This window comes from Zalophus californianus, chromosome 8 (genome assembly GCF_009762305.2).
Source record: "Zalophus californianus isolate mZalCal1 chromosome 8, mZalCal1.pri.v2, whole genome shotgun sequence".
In the NCBI taxonomy this organism is placed as follows: Eukaryota; Metazoa; Chordata; class Mammalia; order Carnivora; family Otariidae; genus Zalophus; species Zalophus californianus.
Window position 1 is genome coordinate 31,919,338 of NC_045602.1, and position 16,100 is coordinate 31,935,437.

Here is a 16,100-nt window from a genome sequence, read left to right on the forward strand (position 1 = left end):
CCAGACCGAAAGAATGTATAAGCTCAGAGGCACGAAAGAGCATGATATGCTAGATGGGTGTGTGAGGCTGGAGAAGGAGAGATGATGTTAGAAAGCAAATTGAGGCCAAATCCTTTCAAGTCTTGTGTACCAGACTAAGTTGCTTAAACTTTCTTTTTTTTTTAAACAAGAGTGAAGCACTTATTTTTTTTTTTTTAAGATTTTTTATTTATTTATTTGACAGAGAGAGACACAGCGAGAGAGGGAACACAAGCAGGGGGAGTAGGAGAGGGAGAAGCAGGCTTCCCACAGAGCAGGGAGCCCGACACGGCGCTTGATCCCAGCACCGTGGGATCATGACCTGAACCGAAGGCAGACGCCTAACAACTGAGCCACCCAGCCTCCCCTAAGTTGCTTAAACTTTATCCTTCAGAAAATAGAAGCTCTTAAGAGGTTTTGAAGGAAGGGAGTGACATGATCATATGATGTTTTAGAAAGTGGGGTACCTGGGTGGCTCAGTCAGTTGAGCATCTGACTCTTGATTTCGGCTCAGGTCATGATCTCAGGGTCCTGGGATGGAGCCCCTTGTTGGGCTTCGTTTAGGATTCTCTCTCTCCCCCTCTGCCCCTCTTTTCTCTCCCCTCGCCCCATAGCTCATGCTCTCTTTCTCTCTCTCTAAAATAAATTAATAAAATCTTTTAAAAAGAAATTTTTAAAAAGAAAGCAAGAAAAAGAGATTGGGGGCCAGAGGTAGGGAGGCTATTTGGAGACTACTACAGGGAGGATCAGGAACCAAACAAAGAGAAGACACCACTGCAGAGGCTGCCCTGGACCCCCTGGGCAGGGGTCCAATGGAGGACAAAGCAGGCTCAGGGTCCAGAGTCAGAGGGAACTGGGGGGAGGCAAAGTCTGCAAGGGAGAGGGGGTCAGTGTTCCCAGGAGGCATTGCTAAGGCTATGAAGGGCCACCTGGTAACTGCTGGAGGATGCAGCTTAGGAACCAGCACAGCACAGAGCAAACAGGTGGACAAGGCAGCCATGGAGGCAGAGGACCCCCAGCCTGAGGACCCCAGCCTTCCTGCTGTGGTAGGCTCCTAAGCCACACCCCTGCCTCTTCTCCATACACCCGCTCACCATATTAGGAAAAGAAGCAGGCAAAGGGGGAGGTTATCTGAGAGTTACAATATTTTTATCCAAGAGAAACTGAACATACCTATTAAATTAATTAAATAAAGGGCGCCTGGGTGGCTCAGATGGTTAAGCGTCTGCCTTCGGCTCAGGTCATGATCCCAGAGTCGTGGGATCGAGACCCGCATCGGGCTCCCTGCTCCTTGGGAGCCTGCTTCTCCCTCTGCCTCTCTCTCTCTCATGAATAAATAAATAAAATCTTTTTTAAAAAATTTAATTAAATAAGGGGGCCATTAGACCAAGGTGGCCCTAATGCGACGGGCAGCCTATGTAAGCAAACCATAATCTAAGCCTGTAAATTCCTCAAGGTTATGAAACTGAAACCTAAAGACAACCAATCACGAACAGCCAACTAGACTAAACTATAACCAATGAACACTCTCCTTACATCCACCTTTTCTCTAGAAAGGTCTTACTCCTAACCACTTCCAGTTTTGTCCTGCCCATTCGAGTTGAGTTTCACTCAAATAAGCTCTTCAAATTTTTAATCTGCCTCAGTTTATCTTTTAACACGCTCAGAGAGATCATTTCAATTATCAGCATCACCATGCTTTAAACCAAATCAGACATCCAGCTAATCACCACCACCACAACTAACAGCAGCTAACTATGTAGGTGGGAGCTCTAGAGAAGCCCAGATCAATTATGGACAAAACAATAGGAAAAGCCATCTTCTCTGCAAAACAGTTGTAGAGCACAAGTTAGATTATGCACCCCTGATACAGAAGCACCAAGAAAGCAGAGTCAAACATACAAACATCGGCTGATTCTATCCCGCACTGCTCACGCATGGCCCTGAATCTAGGGGACATCAGCAATCGGGTCACCAGAGATAACTTTCACTTAGGAAGTAGGTATGTTTTGGGGGACCCGAGCCTGGCCCAAGACTCTCTAGCTCTTTGCCCCAGTCTATGTTCATAAAATGGCCTGTGATTATTACTTAATTGTCACCAGTTCTTTAATTCTAGAGCCCGGTACTGGAAAAGGATACCCCTCCCCCCTTAAAAAGAAACAGAATGGGCTTTTATTTTATACAGATAGGACCTAGACCCTCTGTCCAGGGCACACGCATCATGTCAGATGAGGCACAAGTTGGGATCAACTGTGTTATAATCAGCATGAGATACGTAGATCCCAACAACTTCTAGAACTGTTGGCTGGGTTCTCCCTTCGGGATTTGAGTTCAACAGAAAGATAGGAAACATTCAGCAGGATGGGTAATTTCCTAGGAAGTCTCTGACACTGCCGAGCCTCCTCGGCCACAGTCTTCCCTGAGTCTCAGTTTTCTCAGCCATGAGAGTAACAATGGTTATTACCTCCCAGGCAGAGACACTACATAAAACGCCTAGCATGCACATTGCCTGACACACAACAGACACTGACCAGTGTTAATTCTGATTCCTTTTTCTGAGTTTCTGATTCTAACCTGAGGCAGAATCTCCAAGATCCTAAAGATTGGCCTCACCTAGGGGTCCTCTGTACTCAGTTGTAATTCTTCCTTGTCCTTAGTCAGGGGAAGATTGTAACCTGTAGGCAGACTTGGGGCTCTTCTTTCATGGCATGATTGGACATGCTTCTGGAAGGAATGGTGTTGGGGGAGTGGGAGAACAACTCAAGGAAATGCTTGCTCCATGATTCTCCAACTTCAGTGAGCATGGGAATCACTTAGGGAGTTTATTAAAAATACAGATACCCAGGTCCCTCCCTCAGTGACTGAGAGTCACTGAGCCACTGAGGGTCAGACCCAAGAATCTATATTTTTAATAGGGCCCCCAGAATATTCTAAGGTGCACCAAAGTTTCCTCCTCCTTGACCTGGTTACTCCCTGAAGACAGAGTGCATGGTAGGGCCCAGTTGGGGGCTGTAGGATAATAAAAAATATTTGGTCTTTGTCTCTGCTTCCTGGCACAGAGCTCTCTTGAGTGATAAGAGTGTCTTAAGTGATGATTATTTTATGCTAAAGAGACAACCGTTGGGGTGTGGTAGGGGGCTAGATAGCTTCAGTTTGAAACCTGGTCACAAGAAAAACCAACCAAGTAATTAGAGGGTTAGAATTTTCAGCCTCACCCCTTGACCTCCAGGGAGGGGAGAATGGAGTTCAATCACCAATGGCCAGAGATTTAATCAACCATGCCAACCATTGAATTTAACCAACCATTTAGATTAATCGACCTAATGAAACCTTGATAAAAATCCTAAAGGACAGGTTGGTGAACACATTCATGCAGAACATGGAAGCTCCACACCAATCCCCAGTCCCCACCCCAAACCCCCATAATTGGTCCTACGCATCTTCTCCACTTGGCTGTTCCTGAAGTACAACCTTTAGAATGAATTGGTCAACCTAAGTAAAGTGTTTTCCTGAGTTCTGTGAGTCATTCTAGCAAATTATCAAATCTGAAGGGAGCTCAAGGGAACTTCCAAATTTGTAGTCAGGCTGGAAGAAATCTCGGTAGGCTGCGTACCCCATTTACAACTGATGTGTGATGTGGAGCCAGTCCTCCGGGACTGAGTCTTTTAACTCATGAGATCTGACCCAAACTCTAGGTGAATAGTGTCAGAATTGAATTGAATTGTTGGGCACCCAATTAGTGTCATAGAATTGGTTGGTGTCTGTAAAAACATGACACATTTGGTATCAGAAAAAAACCACACAGGGGCCCTGTTGTATTTCATCTCCTTTTGACTTCACCTGGGCCCTTGTACAACTGCACTTCTTTATAGAATGTGGTTAAGCCCAGAAGAAATGGCCAATTCTGTTGCAATTCTTTGACCTAAATTCAGTGTTAGCCTTTTGAAGAGGAGCAGAAGTGGGGCTTAAATTTTCCCTGTTCAAACCTACCCAAAGGAGGGCAGAATTTGCCTATGTGCCTCTGACCTGCTGATTATAATCCACACCATAGCCAGTGGACAATCTTCAACAGGCCAGGGAGGCAAGGGCCCACTCTGGAATAGGGCACAAGTCCATTTTCTGGAATCTGGGTTCACTGACCACCTTGACTCTGGCTAGACACTACTTGACCTGCCTCTTGACCTTTTGACCTGCCAGACCCCTTCCATCTAGCTAGATCCTTTGCCCTAGCTCCTCTTGGCTATTTATCAGTAGTCAAGCCTTTCCTCGTGCCCCAAAATTGCTACAATAAACTCACTCAGCCATTTCCACCAGAACGTGCCCCCAAGAGTCCAGGTGAAGGCTTTGCTGATAAGCTTTCCTATACTGGATTCATTCCTGAGGTCTCAGCTGCACTGTTGTCCCAGCGTTTATTAGGATGCTATACCTTCCCTTCCTTGCCTTCTCCTCTCTTTCCTCCTGGAGAAGCCAAACTGTTTTATTAGTCAATGCCACCCATCTTAGTATACCACCTGAAACCACGCAAAGGGCCCTCATTCTTCATCTTTTTAAAAATATGTGGTGATTTTTGACAGAGACTTCTTCTACGAAGACCCTGTTAGGACAAAGTAACCTGGTCAATGATTGTCTTGCCCACCTGAGGGAGGGAGACACGGTCAATTTGGTAAAAGGTGGCACAAAGTCAAGGGACATGACAGAGGCCCTATGCGCTGAAGTCCAGGTGGAATGAAGAAGCTAAGTGCTTCTACTTAGAGTGGAGGCTCAAGTCTCCCATGAAAGAGAAGCTCCCCAGGAACTAGAGGGCTATACCGCAGAGCCACCATTAATGAGGGGAAAGTACCTGCCAGCTTCAAGGTCATCCCCAAAGATCTCAGCTGGGCCCTCCTTAGGATAGTGCCCTAGGCAGCTCCCAGTCACTTGGCACCAGGACATTCTTCCTGTGACAACACTGACTCCTTAAAACCCTCCCTCCAACTCTGGCTCAGTGTCCTCTTCCAAGATACAAACAGCGCATGCACTGTGGGTGATTGACTTGGGGTTCTAGATATCCTTCAGGGAAGCCAGTTCTGGGAGGGCTGGGGGGAAATCCCGTGTGGCTTGAGCTCTTCCTCCGTTTAAAAACACATCACTATCAAACTGGATCGCACCCTGTACCACCCACACTCTGGACATTATGAACCTCTCCAACTAGAGCTGTTGCAGACCTTGTCACTTTGATCCTTGCAATTTCTAGCTCCACACTCACAAAGGCACCATCTTCTGGACTAAAATCTCTGTCTTCTTCTAGATCCCCTGAAATGCTCTGATTCCTTTGTGTTCTCACCTTGGGCAGTGCCTGAAGTGTACCTGATACCCGTACTACCATCCCCAATGTGTGCTCATAGCTATCTGGCTAGTATACACCCAAACCAGGCTCAAATTTTCATTACGTGCAAAGAATGGGAGGGACAAGGTGGCTGTTAGCAACCCTCCAAGGTTCCTGAAAAGTATTTATTGAAATACTGTAAACTTTTAGTAAAGAATGTGGCAGACTGCTCCAATATCATCTTCCTTATACTACATGAACAGAACCCAGAGAAAACAAGATTTCCCAACCTACCCTGAAGTTTGATATGATTATGTGAATAAGTTACGGAACTTTCAGGGTGTATCCTCAAAGGGAGGGAGCCTGCCCTTTCTCCAACATTCCCCCTCCACACCTCCTCCCCTCCATCCGCTGCTCTAAATGTGGACACAGTGGCATACGTCCTTGGCTAAGTGGACTTCAGATCACACCGTTCAGATAGTGAAGCAACAAGTTAGAGGGAACTTATGTATCAGGTGACCCACATGGAGCAGAACTGCCGTACTCACCTGGACCACTGGCTGAGAGAACCAATCCACCAAGGCCCTGAGCATCCCTGAACATCCTTTTTGGTTATGCTAAGAATGCAAAGCCCTGACTACTCTTTAGGCAACCATTTCTCGGGGTTGAGTTCACAGTGAGTAGATTCAGCTTCTCCTAGACAAAGAGTAGGCTTGCTTACCACTCACTATAAAAGTGGTAATTCCAGGTGTAATGCAAACCCACTATACATATCATGTCTACCTTGGTTCTTCCGTGTTGCCTCCATGGGTCGTGGGGGGCATAAGAAACCAGCACCAGCAGGATGCATGTGCTTCTTGCTATGCAGTGAGCAATGAAATCCTTTGTCTTGGACCCAGAAATCTGTCTTCAGTCAGCATCCGTGAAACAGTAATTTATTAACTTGCAAATAGGGTAAAATCTCAGATCCTGACATACCTACCTCTAGACTGTTTTTAGGGAAAAAGAGAACAACTTGTATCTCTCTTGAGCCACTGTTATTTTAGATCTCTGTAATAGGCAGCCAAATCTAATTCTTTCTAATCAAAGAGTAACTTTTCAAAGCTCTAATTTGGCAAAAAAGAAAAAAGGAAAAAAAAAAACATGCTTGTTATATCTTGTTAGAAATTTATCTTTCAAGCTGAGCCAAATGTGATTCATTCAAAAGCAAGAAATTATGAAAGTAAGAAGTGTGTGCCACTTGGGACCTCTTGAACAGTGTCCTAGAGAAATCAAGATCACACTATGACTGGTGAGCAGCTGTTGCAGGCATTGAATCGAAGGTTACTTAACCAGGCTGGCAAAATCACAAGAGCAAATTCTCCACACTGATGTGAGTCAGATAAGCTTTAATTGTTTTAAATGCTTGAGTGTTACTTTCTGCCAAGACTTAATATTCAGCCATGCTTTTTGATATAGGATTCCCTATTATGAGGAAGGGAATCCAGATGAACCCAGATCTGCCTTATCTCAGACAAGGCGGGGGTGAATGTGCTTCAGGTGAGGCTGAATCTGAGCTAACGTTCTTTCTAGAATGTTGGCAGCTCTTGTCCTTTGAAAAACAGCAGGATAATTGAAGATGTTGAGAAAGGTTCAAGCAAGTTTGCGTCACTACCACATTAGTCAGGAGACCGGAGCCGACAAAGATAAAAGAAGAATAGAAGTGAGGATGTGGCAGTCCCAGCTACACAGCCACTGACAGAATGTTGACGGCTCTTTGTGAGGCACAGGTATTTTGATGTGTCAAATATTCTGAGTGCATGAACTCTCTCTGCCAGAATTCCCTGTGCACCTGTTGAACAATTCTCTAACGAAATTACCCCATGACTCATTTTGGTGGGCGAATGTTGTTTTCGCCTGTTCAGCATCCATTCTCACTTTGGGACTAGCATCTAGATTTTCCCTTGGAGAATCACCCCTTCCCGCTCCCCAGTCCACATTTCTGGCTGAGCCTGACCCAGCCCTACCAAGCACCAGGTAATTGGTGCAGAAGGGCACAAGACCTGGTGAGATTCAACACTGGGACTTCTGTTGATACTATTTGGGAATGTGAGGCTTGCTGTGTCCTGAGATTGCTACTGTAGGGATAATATAAGCCTGGAGATGCTAGGAATCATAGGTAGAAAAAAACAGCCTGAAAATAGGGCCAACACAGTGGAGAACAGAACAAGAGGAGAGAGGAACCGAGTTCTATTGACATAGTTTTAGCCTAGATCCAGCCACGCCTGCAGGGAGATTCATCCATTAGATAACATTTTCACGATGTGATCTAATAATTTCCCTTTTTGCCTAAGCCAAGTTTGAGCTGGTTTATGACTTGTGGAATTAAAAGAGTTCTGACTCTTGAAACTTTATTGCTGTCAAAAAGGACAACCAGAAGTGTTTATCCAGTCTATATAAAACCAAAGAGGGCGCCTGGGTGGCTCAGTTGGTTAAGCGACTGCCTTCAGCTCAGGTCATGATCCTGGAGTCCCGGGATCGAGTCCCACATCGGGCTCCCGGCTCAGCGGGGAGTCTGCTTCTCCCTCTGACCCTCTTCCCTCTCGTGCTCTCTATCTCTCATTCTCTCTCTCTCTCAAATGGATAAAATCTTTAAAAAAAAAAAAAAAAAAACCAAAGAATGTGCTCAGGCCTGTTGTGGCTTTAGAATTTCTGTAAGTAGGTGCCACAATCAAGTAAAAGGAAATAGATGAGGGTGCCTGGGTGGCTCAGTCATTAAGCATCTGCCTTCAGCTCAGGTCATGGTCCCAGGGTCCTGGGACCGAGCCCCGCATCGGTCTCCCTGTTCAGCAGGAAGCCTGCCTCTCCCTCTTACCCCTCCCCCTGCTTGTGTTCCCTCTCTCTCTGTGTCTCTGTCAAATAAATAAATAAAATCTTTAAAAAAGGGGGGGAATGGATGAGGGACTTGTTTTGAAGCAGCTTTACCTGAAATTGATTAACCATCTATTATTCATATCAAAAAATGAGGAGGAAAAAAAGACATCCCCCCAAACCACTCCCTTGGCGACACCATTCACTCAGACTAAGGAAAGATCAATCAATGGGGTTTCCAGAGCACTATTGAGGGTCTAATACATATCTGACTATCATTGCTTACCTGAGGCTGAAGGATGTAATGGAAAGTGCTCTGGATTAAAATCCTAGCACTACAAAGCCCCCGAGCTAAATGACCCTGGACTAATGGCTTAAATTCAGGGAGATCTAGCTTATTTTGCAGAGATAGGAGCATGTAACCACTTCCTTATATGCTGCCTGGTATTGTGGTCAACTGAGGACCTGGATGCCAAACCACTTTACAAATTCTAGTACATTACACCAATGTAAAATGTTCATCTCCTAATTTTTATAGCAATTACAAGTTTAAAAAATTAGTTTCTGGGATTAGGTTACATTGGGCTCAAGACGGCTTTGCATTCACTTACTGTAGGTAAAGAAGGGTCCAAGGAGAAGAGCTAGTCCTTGGCACCTGCACACTCTGGAAATGAGGCACTCATCACCTCCAGACCTACTATATTGTCATTTGTTTGTTTATTTATTATTATGTCTTCTGCCAAGAAAATGGAAGCTCCACAAGAGTGAGAACTTTCACTGCTGTATCCCAGTAACTAAAACAGATTAGTAGATCGCTAAAAAATATTTGTTGAATGAATGTTTCAATGCTGGAAAGGATGTGAAGCATCTCTCATACACAGCTGGTAGAACTTGCAATTGATAAAACCACTTTGGAGGACAACTTGTCAATATCTAATAAAGTCAAATTGCACATGTCATGGGCTATTGCTGGGTATATTACATGCCTTGGAATATACCCTAGATGATCTCTTGCATAAGGGCATAAGAATATTTATAGCAGTATTATGTGTAAGAATAAAAATTTGGAATCAACCTAAAGTCTGTCAATTTAAAAATAGATAAAATAATTTTGGTATATATCCATGTAATGCAATATGACATAACAGGAAAATAAATGCACTAGGGACTCCACAGGTGCTCGGGCATAAATTTCATAATTATAACGTTAAGGAAGAAAAAAACAGTGCAGAAGGATGCAGAAATATCATTTATATCAAATACTTAACCTTGCAAAATAAGCTAGATCTCCCTGAATATATGTATTTTTTTTTTAAAGTAGGCTCCACACCCAACATGGGGCTTGAACTCATGACCCTAAGATCAAGAGCCACATGCTCTACCGACTGAGCTGGCCAGGTGCCCCAAATGCACAAATATTCCTTTAAACTATCACTGTGGAACTAGGAAAATAGGATATTTTGGTAAGAAAAGTCAAGATTTGTGCCTGAAAGCTGACCTAACACAAGGTAGTCCTATTTAGGACACCATGTTAAGCCCTTAAAAGTGAAAGGAAAATGAACTGAAGACATGTAGTCCTTACACCTTAGAGAGACATCACAGTATGTTTCATTTTCTACCAAGCCTAGCTACAATACTTCCCCTAGTGACACTTGGCTTTGGCTATTCAAATGCATTTATCTCTTTCTGTGACAACAACATGAGCTTGGCAGAACATTGAGAACTGTAGGCTGAGAAAAGAAAATGCAGTCTTCCTGCCCACAGAAGAGATTCTGAGACATCCGTGCTAACACAGCATTGCCGAAAGGGCTTGTATATGAATCAGCCACAAATGTTAAGTGGGCTGATGAGGATTGCAGAGTTTATGAGAATTTCTGGTGAAGCAGCATGTAACAGTGCTATCGGTCATCGTGTGAGTGTGGTGCAATCTGTAATTTCACTTGTTTGGGTCTTTTTGTTATTATGTGTTAACGCTTCACTAAGGCCTGTTGCAAGTTCTCTTTTTCCTATGCTCTCACAATCCCACTGCTTCATGAATGAGAATTCAGGCTTGTGGCAAGAATGCTAAATATTCCTTCAAACTACAGACAGGAAGGGCTGAGAGACAGTTCTGTTGTATTAGCGTCTGATTCCAGGAACACGATTCCAATTCTCCTCATTTCCCAACCATAGATGCGTTTTGGCGCTTACCACAGTCTAGTTGAATCCCCTCCGTGGTACCTAGGAACCAAACCAAAAGCAGTGTCAAGCAAAGAGGAGTATGAAGGCAGTCAAATAAAACATGTCCTCCGGCTTCCAGCATCCTCCCCCTACCTAGGCCCAGTACTGTCTAGGGTTGACACATTTAGCAAAGAAATACACAGGCTCCTATATTTTATTTGACAATCCTATTAAGGCCTTTAGGAGCTCTATCTTAGTCTTATGGCATCACAGTCTATTTTGGGGGAAAAAAAAAATCTGAGATTAGTCATCAGACTATTGAGCAGCCTTTCTCAAAGTCTGGTCCCAGGTAATCCGCATTAGAATAACCTAGGACACCTGTGAAAGGGGCAGATTCCTGAGTCTTGCCCTTTACTCCCAGAATCAGAAATTCCAGGGATGAGCCTGGAAATACACATTCTTTTTTTTTTAAGATTTTATTTATTTATTTGAGAGGGAGAATGAGAGAGAGAGAGAGAGCCTGAGAGGGGGGAGGGTCAGAGGGAGAAGCAGACTCCCCGCTGAGCAGGTAGTCCGATGCGGGACTCGATCCCGGGACTCCAGGATCATGACCCGAGCCGAAGGCAGTTGCTCAACCAACTGAGCCACCCAGGTGCCCTGGAAATACACATTCTTGAAAAAGAGTGTCTCAGATAACTCAGAGGTACTCTAAAGTATGACAGTTATTTAATGATCTGCTTGTCTTTTCCTCTCCCGTCAGTACATACTTAAGGCCTTTTTCTGCTTGTAGAAAAGAGATAATAAAAGTACAGTATGTGACATTTAAGGGGAACTTAATAAATATTCCCTTAATCGCCTCTTTTTTTAAAAAAAAATTTATTTATCTGAGAGAGAGCGAGCAAATGAGCACATGAATAGGAGGAGGGGCAAAGGGCTCTTTCCTCTTCAAGCAAGCCCACTCCCTTGTTGAGTGGGGAGCCTGGGGCTTGATCCCACTACCTGAATTATGACCTTAACCCACTGGGCCACCCAGGCACCGCTCCCTTAATCCCTTCTTAAAGGAATTTTGGACTTCAGGAACAAGACAGGGTAGAACCTCAAGGCCAGCCCCCAGACCCCTGAGAAAAAGAAAGTCAGAGGCAGTCTCTGACCACCTCCAGGTAACTAAGCCCTAGTTCATCTACACTTGACCCTGTCCAGGCTGCTACTCCAGACCCACCGCCAGGAAAGCCCATGGGCAGAGCTTCCAGCACAAACATGTCCAGAGCTTCACTGTGAGGGACAAACAGAAGGAATCTTCAGTCAATGTTCAGAGTCACCCGCACTTATCTGCCCCTTCTCTAAATTACCTCTGCACTTCCTTCTCCTCTGGATCAAAGAGTTAATTTAAAACCAGAATTCCGCCCCACCCCCACCATTCGTCTGCCTCTAATTCTGCTTTCTGCATTTTCCAGAATTTCATCTGAAAGCCTGCCACCAACATTAATGAACAGCTAGCTCACTGCCTGTTTGAGAACCGCGTGCCAGAGAAGGGGGTAGAATCCTGCAGATTCAGGACTTGGGTTTAGAAAGACTACAGGCCCCAAAATGCAATTTCACCTTCCAAAGACTACCACTCCCAACATGCAATGCAGCCAGAGTTAGCAAAGGAAAAGCCTGTCTGAAGTTTTGCCTTCCTGTCACCCTCAGGCCAAGGAAAGATTTAGGAAGTCGCCAGAGGATATTTTTTGCAGGAGCGGTCACTCTAAATCTAGGCGAGGAAGGGGAGGAGTCTGAGCCGGGTCCCGCCTCTTCTCCAGTAAACTTCTCCCGCTCCAGCTTTGGAGGCTGGAGTTCCTAGGGCAGGGAGCAGTAGCACGCCCCCGGCTTTCCCCATGGCTTCGGTGACCAGAGCCGTGTTTGGAGACCTGCCGTCAGGGGCAGGGACAGTGGAGAAGTTCCAGCTGCAGTCAGACCTGCTGAAAGTGGACATCATCTCCTGGGGCTGCACCATTATGGCCCTGGAGGTCAAAGACAGGCAGGGCAAGGCGTCAGATGTGGTGCTCGGCTTTGCAGACCTGGAAGGTGGGTTGAACTCTGCCCCGGGCTGCCGGGCCGGCCCCAGGCCCCGAGCGCCCCCGGACACGCGCCCGGATCGATCGGGCTGCTGGCGGCGGGGATCCAGAGGAAGTCCCCGAGCTTGGCGCCGTCAAGAGTGCTAGCAGTCGGCCAACTCTGTGTTTCCATCCAGTGTCCGGAAAAAAAGACAAGTGAATGCGAACAGCTACGGGACTTGGCCTCTGGTTATCCAGTTCGGCTTTGCTCTAATTAATTTAGAATAGCTGAGGGTAAGATGAAATCCCAGCAACCCAGGAGCCATATTTGAACTGCCAGGTCTGTGAGGGCAGGAGAGGGAAAAGCTGACTAGGGGGTGTGGCTCCCCGTTCTTCCCCTGTGTTCTGAAGTAGGACAATCTAAGACCTGCCTTTTCTACTTGTTTTCTCCCCCATCAGATCCTCTTGGAGGACTGATTGTCTCAGAAATGCTCCAACATGGGGACGCCTGGGTGGCTCAATCGTTAAGCGTCTGCCTTCAGCTCAGGTCATGATCCCAGAGTCCTAGGATCGAGTCCTGCATCGGGCTCCCTGCACGTTGGGAGCCTGCTTCTCCCTCTGCCTGCCGCTCTCTCTCTTTCTCTGACAAATAAATAAAATCTAAAGAAGGAAGGAAAGAAAGAAAGAAATGCTCCAACATGGCTCAAAGGGTGCAGAAGTGGAAGACCGACTCATTGTCTAGCAATGAGGTCTCCCAACTAAGGATGAACTTCTAGTGGAATCCGTGGGCAATTAGGATCATGTATGAATCCATGCATTCAAAAACGGTTCATTCAGTCTCTCATTCAGTGAGACAGACATGGTCCTCACCCTCACAGAGCTTGCCCTTTAGCTGGGGAGATAGACATTAGCCAAATAATCATGATTACTCATGATTCATGAATCAGGATTCATGAATAATTACACTTGCAGTTTGATCTCAGCAAAGGAAAATGGACGCAGAGCTATCTCTTGTCCCTGCTGTGTAGCTAGACATTGGAGATAAGGTCTGAAATAAAGTTGGCAAAGGGAAACTGCTTGAAGATAAATACCCTTTGCTCAGTGGAAGGGGTGTGCACAAAAACTGCTGGAGAGGAGGTTTGAGGTTTTCCTTTGGGTGCGTCTTTCTATCTGCTTGGTTCTTTAGCTAATGTAACATGGCTCATGGTTAGAAGTCAACAGAAAACTCCAGGTCTTGGTTTTTCCCTGGTGGGGGTTCAGATCTTCTGCCTTCAGAGTCAGAAGGCAGGAGGGCTGACAAGTGACAAAAGAGGACTCTTAGTCATTCTGCTGAGTCACCACTCTGTTAGTAGCATAGCTATTTTCTGGGCTGACGCAGAATCACAAAGAGATTACTTGGCTGGTGCAGAATTGCCCAGTGGAGTCGAAGAATTCGACGTGGGGCCTAGAATTCCAGAGCCAGCAAAGCATTGGAGATGCTAAGCTGTCAGCATCCACTTTTACCACCTCCTCCATCTCTGCTTTATTGCCGTTCAAGAGATAGCGGCCCTCCCTCTGCACCTCTACACACACACATTCACCTACCCTCCCTCCTTCCCCGTTTTAGTTCTGCTGCAAGAGTCACATGGATCTTCAAAGACAGAGCGTCTGTGGAACTCTTAGGAACTGCGTGCGGGGACATGACACCTGGGAAGTAGCAGTGTCTTCATGGGCGTGGAAGTGCCGATTTTGTGAGGGCATCCATACGGTGGAGTCGTCTCTGAGTCTAGGACTCCTGTGGGAATCTGGGTGAAGAAAGTATTATCCCCACATGTTCTTAAAAGGGAGAAAAAAAACAGATGCCCTCAGATTATGGGGATCTGGCTTGTGCTGTATTGCCCTCCACGTTAGTAACCTGTCTTGAGAACATTAAATAGCATTTTCTTTTCTTTTTTAAAAAGATCTTATTTATTTATTTGAGAGAGAGAATGAGATAGAGAGAGCATGAGAGGGGGAGGGTCAGAGGGAGAAGCAGACTCCCGATGTGGGACTCGATCCCGGGACTCCAGGATCATGACCAGAGCCGAAGGCAGTCACTTAACCAACTGAGCCACCCAGGCACGCAATAGCGTTTTCTTATTAGGATACATCACAGGCTTCCCAAAAAGGTTGAATCAAAGCCTCTAAAATATTCTGGGTGCTGGGTTGAGACAGACATCCTCATTCCTATGCTATAATTTAGATAATTGAATTATTGATTTTAAAAGGAAAGCACACTATTTTCAGAAGAGGAGAAGTTGGAAAAGAGCCCTCAGAATATCAGTTAGTGCTTTCTAATATGTGCAACCATCCTCGTGGTTATTGCAAGTGGCCCTTTGTTCCCTTTTTACAGCCCTTTCAGTTTTTTTGTAGATTCTTTCAGTATTGTTAAAGATAAAAGAAGACTTCATATATGTCATAACAGGAAGCATATTTGTCTGGGTTAGAGTAGTGTGAAATGGTGCTCTACTACTATTTTGATTAATTCTTGTGTATTAAAACCCCTGGTAAGAAACTGGCAAAAATGGGCACCTGGCTAGCTCAGTTGGTGGAGAGTACGGCTCTTGATCTCGGGGTTGTGAGTTTGAGCCCCCCCAGTTGGGTGTAGATATTACTTAAAAAAAAATCTTAAAAAAGAAAAAAATTGCTAACAGTGATTGTCTTTAAGAAAAGACACTGAGGGGCGCCTGGGTGGCTCAGATGTTTAAGCGTCTGCCTTTGGCTCAGGTCATGGTCCCGGGGTCCTGGGATCAAGTCCCGCGTCGGGCTCCCTGCTCCTTGGGAGCCTGCTTCTCCCTCTGCTTCTCTCTCTCTCTCCCTCTCTCTCTCCCTCTGTCTCTCATGAATAAATGAATAAAATCTTAAAAAAAAAAAAAAGACAAGACACTGAGTAGCTGGGGTGGAGGGTTAAGAAGGAGACTTTATTTTCACTGCATATTCTTTTGGAATATCTGAATATGTAAGTATGATATAAACAAAACAGAGGTAAATCATTTAACGCTACAAGACATGACAGAATATGACAGAGTAGGGGGTTATCTTGACATTACTATGTCCCCAAAACGTTTTGAGCCACACGGAGGAGCTAAGCATGGATAATTCCATGAGATATGGTCCTTTCCTAACTGCCAGGTTAGATGTGAACGCTCTCCAGTTTCCCAGATAGCTTATATAATCTGCCTGGATCATGGCCATGACCAGAGGTCAGAATGGTTCAATTTCTCCCTGGGAAAATTGGATCTTTCTTCTGTAGAATTCTAAAGAGGTAAATCCTAGGATCTTTTAGTTACAGCCTGGAAAAATCAGTAATGCCTCCTATGAATTTTTCTGCCATTTTTTTGTACTTAAAGTACTTAAAAATGCTTTTCATCTTCCTGTCCCACCTACAGTCATTATGACTTCTTTCAAAACCTGTGATGAGACTATTTGCCTGTAAGCCACAGGTATAAACAACCTACCCACACAGTCACCACCTGCCTGCCCCTTTATCTTCCCCCCAGTCACCACCAAATACCCAGCTATTACTGCCATGAGAGCCATTATGAAAAGAAATAGAAAAAACAGACTTTGTGTTTTTCGAAAACCGCTGTTCATAGCGGGGTGGAGGAAAAGGGAGGGGCTCCGTATTGCAGGTGCCCGAGAGTGCCCTTAGAGGAAACATTGAGGATTCCTGGTTTAGATCTCTGCTTTGTCCCTTAAAGCTGTGGGACCTAAGC

The 16,100-nt window shown here is 45.3% G+C and overlaps 1 protein-coding gene across 2 annotated transcripts in view; it reads left to right on the top strand.

Annotated features, from left to right (window-relative positions):
- The window catches only part of GALM (galactose mutarotase), a 106,075-nt gene that overhangs the window by 41,869 nt on the left and 48,106 nt on the right, over positions 1-16,100 (top strand). Inside the window, exon 1 of one of the 2 annotated variants that reach the window (XM_027621332.2) lies at positions 12,035-12,397. The exons of the other annotated variant lie outside the window; for it this stretch is intronic. Within the exon in view, the coding sequence (XP_027477133.1) occupies positions 12,208-12,397 (190 nt within the window). The 5' untranslated portion in view covers positions 12,035-12,207. Of the gene's footprint in view, positions 1-12,034; positions 12,398-16,100 lie in introns of those variants that run through there. 2 annotated transcript variants of the gene reach the window in all.